Source organism: Bidens hawaiensis, unplaced genomic scaffold (assembly GCF_021521415.1).
Source record: "Bidens hawaiensis isolate Kalapana, Puna unplaced genomic scaffold, B.hawaiensis_p1.1 tig00038652_1, whole genome shotgun sequence".
Lineage (NCBI taxonomy): Eukaryota > Viridiplantae > Streptophyta > Magnoliopsida > Asterales > Asteraceae > Bidens > Bidens hawaiensis.
In genome coordinates this window covers 49,791-57,130 of record NW_027496797.1, presented here as the reverse complement: position 1 = coordinate 57,130, position 7,340 = coordinate 49,791, and the positions used below count along the sequence as shown (strand labels likewise).

At 35.7% G+C, this 7,340-nt stretch overlaps 1 protein-coding gene across 1 annotated transcript; it reads left to right on the top strand.

Moving 5' to 3' along the window:
• Positions 1-4,189: 4,189 nt before the first annotated feature.
• Positions 4,190-7,328, top strand: LOC143590544 (putative plastid-lipid-associated protein 11, chloroplastic). The gene is made up of 3 exons (XM_077070996.1): positions 4,190-4,662; positions 6,451-6,516; positions 7,229-7,328. The coding sequence occupies exons 1-3, from the start codon at positions 4,190-4,192 to the stop codon at positions 7,326-7,328; spliced, it is 639 nt and encodes a 212-aa protein (XP_076927111.1).
• The last annotated feature ends 12 nt before the right edge of the window (positions 7,329-7,340 follow it).

Genomic DNA, 7,340 nt, shown 5'->3' with positions numbered 1-7,340 from the left:
AACTGAACGAGTTTTATCCCACTGCACTGTCGTTCATTCGGGCGAGTGTTCATGGCATTGGCCTTTGGTGAGGGTTTTCCCTGAATAGGAAAGCGGGTGTACCCCGATATGGTGAATTTAGCTAATTTGAAGGATTCGTTGATTTTTTTTAAAAAAAGAATGTTGCTTATAAATTATATTGTTCAACATGATTTTTCTAAATCAAGATTATTTACAACTCAAAAGAACTTGGTTGTATATTAGGGTTACATGCAAGCCAACATGTACCAATATTGGGGAATGCTCGAGCACCCAAATTGTATTTGAATCAAGCACCATGAAAGTTTTATGTGTGTTTTCTGGTAACTCTCCACACTCGTATGATGTACTGTACAACTTTAACGTAAATGGATGAAAACAACATATGACTTGCTGAAAATGGAAGACCTACCCTATGCGATTCATAAATTGGGGTGGGCCGTGAGAGTGAAGGTGAATGTTGGCAATATCGAATGAAGTGTCTTGGTGTGCAAGACATGGTTAAAAGAAGAAAGGAATTCTAATACTTCACAATGCGTGTCGGTTTATGATATTAGGTTTATTTAATTATTTAATTAGTTTACCATTCTAATTTTCCATTTTCACTATTTTTCCAACCGTATGTTTTAGATGATTGTTTATAGACTATTTGGAAATAACATTACGTACAAAGGAGACAATTAAAATGCCAAACATGTAATAGAGGCAATGAAACAAGTGGGTGTGTGTTCACAAATACTAGGTGTAATTAATCGCAAAAGGAAATTTAGAATTATGATAACGAGGCACATGACCATTCAATTTGATTTTGGAGTCAACCAATGCACGTGTGCCCGTATGTTGAGCCACTATTCTATTCCATTCATAATTTCATATATCAATTGTTTATACGATAATTCAAGGACTAATTAAGCCCCAAAACACCTACTATCCGATCATCATCTATCAAAACATGTAAATGTACTTGTTCTTAATTGTGGTCTGGTCTCATGATTTGCATCCATGGTTCAAGCTGGGACTAGTATGGGGCTCACGGTGAGGTGTTTCATAACACGTGGAGGTTGCGTCCTTGGCATTTTGGTTTGAGCCGGCCCGGGAGGTATGCGAGCCGCACCCCGGCTGGGGTACGTAAGATTCGGGGGCCCAAACTTTTTTATACATATATATGTTTGATATATAAAAGATCTCGAGTTAAACGGCATCGTCAATTGATCGAATAGGTCGTTAATTTTTGTGTTTAAAAGTCACCGGAAAAATAGATTCACCAAATAACTTTGTCGGAAAGTCTTGGTGGAAAGATGACAGCAAAATCAAGTTTCAAGTAATGGCAAAAATAGCCGTTGCTCTTTATTTCATAACTAAATATATTATTTACATACTCACCCCTTTTAGTTTTGTTTTAGTTATACTTGACCCTTAACTTTTATTTCAACATACCATTTGAAATCCTTTAAACAATTTTAAAAAATTAAGTATATATTAAAATAATTATATTAATTTTAATAAATTTTACATTAATAACTCGTATAAGTATTAAGTTTTAAGGTTTCGAAAATTTGGATATTACATTCATATTAAATTTTTTGTTATATTTACTTTTATAACATTAATCATCGTTTATAAAAATTAGCTTATATATTTTGTTATTCGTTAAGTTCTACGGGCCCTTTTATTTCGGCTTGGATATTTAAATCCTTAGAGACGACCCTGTTGGCTTTCTGCGTCAACCGCTCTTGTTTACATTAGGGATGAGCTTGGTACCTACCGGTACCGAAATATTCGGTTCGGTACCGGGACGATACCGGTATTTAAGGTAAAATTCGGGAAATACCGCTACCGTACCGGTACCTGTACCGTACCAGTCCCGAAAACTCAAAACCTTGATACCGATTCGGTACCGACGATGCCAAATCGATACCGATTTTGATACTGGTATCGGTTCGGTACCATACCGACTTTTGTTTCCTAGTTTACATTACCTCTCACCTTCATCTATCCTACAAAGTCTGACTCCTAAAGCCCAAATTTAACTAGGCCAAGAAGTTTAATATGCACATTATTCATGTATTCCAATTTAAATGTATTAGATACCCAAATTCAATCTCATGTCTCCCTTTTCACCACCGCAGATTTTGAAATCCCTTGAGCAGTAAATAGTAGACATCTCCTTAGAGTATAATTGCAATGGATACTATATTCTAAAAATAATTTTGTGAACGCCCGAAACAATATTTTGATGCTATGTGACGGAATTATTGGTATTTTATTTTCAGTTTGCGTTTACACCCTTAAATTTTAATAAAGTTATCATAAGGCTTATGGACTTTAATAGTTATTATTCTCTATTGACCAATTACGCTTTTATTACCAAGTTTTACTAGAGTTATCATACGGTCTATAAATTTTAATATACTTTTTCTTTGAGCGACTTACGTTTCTATACCAAACTTAAATAGAGTTATAAGCATGGTTTACAAAAGTTTTGTTGTTAGCAATTTTTTTTTTATTTTATATAAGTATAAATTTATCTAATTAACTTATTACAATTAACGCTAACTTTTTTTTAACACTACGCATGTTAAGTTAACCGTGTGGCTTACTTAATTTTACCATCATTTAGGTTAAGGTTTAAATTATATTAATTATCGATATATCAGATAATAAATACATCTTTGTTAACACCCTTCTACAACCCCTTTGTAAAGCGCGGTCTTCAACACTAGTTAAAAGGCTTAAAACACAGCTACTATTTAAATGAAAAGCTTAATGTAGAACCTTAGGCCATGGGGTATGTATTCACACTCTTTAACTTCACGTATGCATCAGATCACCTACTTTACCCCATCTTACTCCACCCCACTCTAAGAAAATTGTTTAACCGCCATTTACCTCTTTTATTTAATGTAAAATTGATTCTTAATTATTGTGTTTGTAGAAGATTTTAAAGTTCGTTAACATTTTAACACACCTTGCATTGAACACCACTTAATCCATGAAAGGAGTGGCATGCCACTAGTTAACCTTGCCAACTTAACTTAACGCCATGAGCGGTAAGGTATACCGATGTCCCCGGGCCTTATGATGAATATCACATATTTATGTTTTCTTTCTTTAAAGTTCAGTAAAAGTACAAAATAACCCTTACTATTTATTTTTTAATATTATTAAACTATATACTTTATAAATTTATTTAACTATCACAATTTTTATAATTATCACACACTATATTAATTCAAACACGATTGAATTGCGACTTTGCACGACACAACGCGCGTACGTGGCTCTATGTTTTTATGTCTAATATTTGTTTGGTTAAGTGGTTCAACGTTTTTACATTTAAAGTAATGGTACCGTATAGATACCGTGATAACTAAATCGATACCAACTGAATTCCCACCGCAACGTAATGGGAAATTTGCTAGAGTATTACTACTACATATAATTAAGAACATTGGTGCCGTAAGTGCCCTATTGGGCCACTTGGCGGCACCATATTGGTCCGTGATTTTTTGTTGTTTTTTTGTTTTTAGTTCGATTCCCATAACGAGCGTAAAGGAAACTGACCAAACATCATTCTTTTTTGTTTTAGTTCCGTTAGCATAACAAACCTCACGGAAACCGACCAAATTAACGCAGACTCGCTGTCTCAATGCCCATGATTGATAACGCTCGGGTTTTACCAAAGCGCAAGTTTACCGACCGACCCCCTCCCAAATCGGCCATTGGTGCACCTCAATTTTTTATATTTCTTTTCGTTTTTAGCTTCAGTACCACAATGCACGTAATCAATACCAACCAAATTTGTGCCAAGTTACCAATGGCGTGCATACTGTAATTTGCTGATCAAATCGTTTTCAATATTCTATTTTTATACGTTAATTTGACGAAATAATTTTTTCAGTTTTAACACTCAAATTTTACCAACGGCATGCATACCGTAACAAACATAGCAAATACCAACCAAACTCGTATTGACCCACCATAGTAACGCTCGAGTTTTAGCAACGCTGGTGATTCACCAGCTACCCGTAAAAAAAAACTAGTTAACAAACAAACAAAGAAAAACAATAGTGATCATTATATGTATATTCATATTCATATACTCATTGACCTCCAAAACTCCTCTTTCAACCAACCACCATTAACCACCATACACTCATCATCTCATCCCATGGCCTCATCATCACCCCTTCCCGCCATTTCCAACTACTTTACTTCTTTCAACTCCATAAACCAACCACCAAAACCATTCGAACAACTAACCACCAACTCATCTCTCTCATCCGCTAAATCCAACCTCCTTAATCTAATATCCGATCAAAACCGAGGCATCCGAACCCAATCCGACCCGAAAAGGCTGTCCCTTATAACTAAAGCCATCGACACGATCGCTTTAGCAAACCGTGACCAGGTGACAACCAACGAGTCACTCTCGGGTACCTGGCGGTTGCTGTGGACAACTGAGAAAGAGCAGCTGTTTATTATAAAGAATGCGGGTGTTTTCGGGACGGAAGCCGGAGATGTGCTGCAAGTGATCGATGTGGAGAAGGGGAAGTTGAATAATATGATTGTGTTTCCTCCGGATGGAGTGTTCTTTGTGAGATCGGACGTGGAGATTGCTTCTTCCCAACGTGTCAATTTTAGGTACACAAAATAACACCCGCCGCTCACGAGCTACTCGAGATAGGCTTGTTAAAAAGCTCGATTGAGCCGTGCTTAATCGAGTCCGAGCCCGATCTCGAGTCTAAAAGTAAGCTTGTTTAATAAATGAGCCCAAGCCTGAGCCTGAATTTCACTTATCGCGCTCGAGCCGGCTCACGAGCCTAAACGAGCCTGCTATTTATATAATTTTTTTAAAATATGTATTTAATAAATATTAATTGATATATATAATGTTATGAAAAAATAAATTAAAATAATTAAATTATATATATTATTTTATACAATAAATTATAATAGAAAAATATATAAAAATAATTATAGTTATATAAAAAATAATTGATAAATAGTAAACGAGCCGAGCTTGAGTTCTGTGTAAGTTAAACGAGCAGAGCTTGATCCTAGTTGAACTTGGCTTGGCTAGTTTGAACCCTTAGCTTTAGGCTAACTAGAGGGTTGTTATTGGTGTTACATAGGTTTGATAACGCTTCAAACACCACGCCATAAACATAAGGGGGGCTTCATTGGTTGGGCAGTAGACTTGTTTCCCCGTTTTTTGTTATTGTGTTAATGAATAATGCCTGTTATCAAAAAATCGGGTGGGGTCCACCCCTAATGCATCAAGCCACCAATCAAACTTTTTTTTCCTTGTAAAGTTAATGCTAGTTAATAAAGCTAGTTAACCTATAAACGTCAATGAGTTAGTGGTGGAGCGGTAAGAGAGAGACTTGGTGTTTCATGTGACGCGGGTTTGATTCTTGCCCGTATTTAGTTACAGAGGCACTAGGGTAATGATGGGAGACTAGGTAGCTTTCACTAGTTAGATCCTTGAACTAAACGGGTTTATCTCACCGCACGTTCGTGCCTTTGAGCGAGTGTTCATGGGCGCTGGCCTTAGGTGAGTTTAGCCAGTAGCCTATGCGGAGGATTCGTTGGCCGTTCAAAAAAAAAAAAAAGAAACCTATTAAAGCCCCACTACATATGTGGTAGTGACGTAATGCTTTAACTAGCATTTATTAGTTAGCTCACAACACATGGCCCACCTCCTAGGGTGAAATTCATTAAAATACACAAAATCCTTTCGAAAAAAAAAAGAATTAACTCATTCATATGTTAATTCACATTCGTAAGCCCCATATATAAATGAAAATTTTCAATTTTTTTTAACTTTAATGAACAAACATTGCATTTTTACTTTATTTCTCATATTTTACCAAGTTTTAAATTTGAAAAAATTAGTGATTAATTTTGTTAGCAAAGAACCTATATCTTGATAAGCATTTACCGGTATGACTTTCGTTAAGAACATGATCAATTTTTTAATTTTTATGCATTATTTTTAGAATGGCCGTCGAACCAGGAACTGTTCCTGTCTATATAACCAGTTTCGGCTGAGTTTATTTGTTAAACCTATGAACCGGAAGGATGGCTGATTTTGTGTTGTCTTTGGCCCTTGTCGCTCTGTTACGATTTGACTTTTGGCCGTTTGGGTCAAACTAATAATTTCATGTTAAAACAGTCACTTATGTTTCTTTATCAAACATGTCTCATAACCATTGTAACACTGCAAATATGAAAACCATGACATTCAAATCTAACATAACCATATCACTTTTGGATCTTGAAAAAAGGTTTAACCATATAAGTCATAATGTCATATATGCATAATATCTTTCTCTACAGGCTATATTCTTAAGATTGATACCTTCTTCTCAGAACTAGGATGACCGGTTATAACAATGTAGCGATAACGGTCTACATGTTTTATTATAGGTTTACAAGTGCGGTTTTACGTGGAAAAGGCTGGGAATTTCCATTGCCACCATTTGGCCAAGGCTGGTGAGTTTAATCAATCTTTTCAAAGGGAGTAAACTACGGTTTTCGTCCATGGGGAAGTAAATCTGTTGTTTTAGTCAAATATTTTCAAATTTGTGATTTTAATCCCTATGGTTTCATTTCACTTGCAATTAAACCCAACCCACTAACCTCGTTAAGTCTGGTCGTTAAATTTATCAGCGTACCCCTCACGTGAGGGGTAGTTTTGTCCTTTTTTTCTCCAAATATATCCCAGCCGCTCACATGAGGGGGCTTGCGAAGTAGCGCTATGGTTTATTTGGTGAGATAAAGGATAAAACTACCCCTCACGTGAAGAGCACGCTGATGGGTTTAACGATCAGACTTAACTTGGTTAGTGGGTGGGGCTTAATTGCAAGTGAAATGAAACTATAGGACTTAAATCACAAATTTGAAACTATTGGACTAAAACCGAAAATTTAGACAAACCACAGGGACGAAAGTCACAGTTTACTCTTTCTTCAAAGGCTATTATGTTACTGCTTTTGTTATATTGTTTGTATGTGATGAACTACAATATGCAATTTGCAAGGTTCAATCTCATGTTATGTTCTTCTGTGTTTGAAGGGTCTTTTAGTAATCTAGCAAATAAAAACGTATTTCTTTCACACAATGTGTCAACTCATAACTAAGGATTTTATATTTGATTTTTTTTATGTTTTTCATGAATAAAAATGAAGTCATTATGCTTCTGTAGGTTTGAGTCTGTGTACCTTGATGACGAGATACGCATCGTAAAGGATATTAGAGGGGATTATCTAGTTGTTGACCGCGCTCCTTATTCTTGGACCGAATAAAGGTTAATTGTA

What these genes read in the sequence shown, in the direction of transcription:
- LOC143590544 (XM_077070996.1), top strand. Translation starts at nt 4,190, where the DNA reads ATGGCCTCATCATCACCCCTTCCCGCCATTTCCAACTACTTTACTTCT. An exon ending in TCCCAACGTGTCAATTTTAG is followed by an intron (nt 4,663 to 6,450) that starts GTACACAAAATA and finishes GTTTTATTATAG; the next exon opens with GTTTACAAGTGCGGTTTTAC. An exon ending in CCACCATTTGGCCAAGGCTG is followed by an intron (nt 6,517 to 7,228) that starts GTGAGTTTAATC and finishes ATGCTTCTGTAG; the next exon opens with GTTTGAGTCTGTGTACCTTG.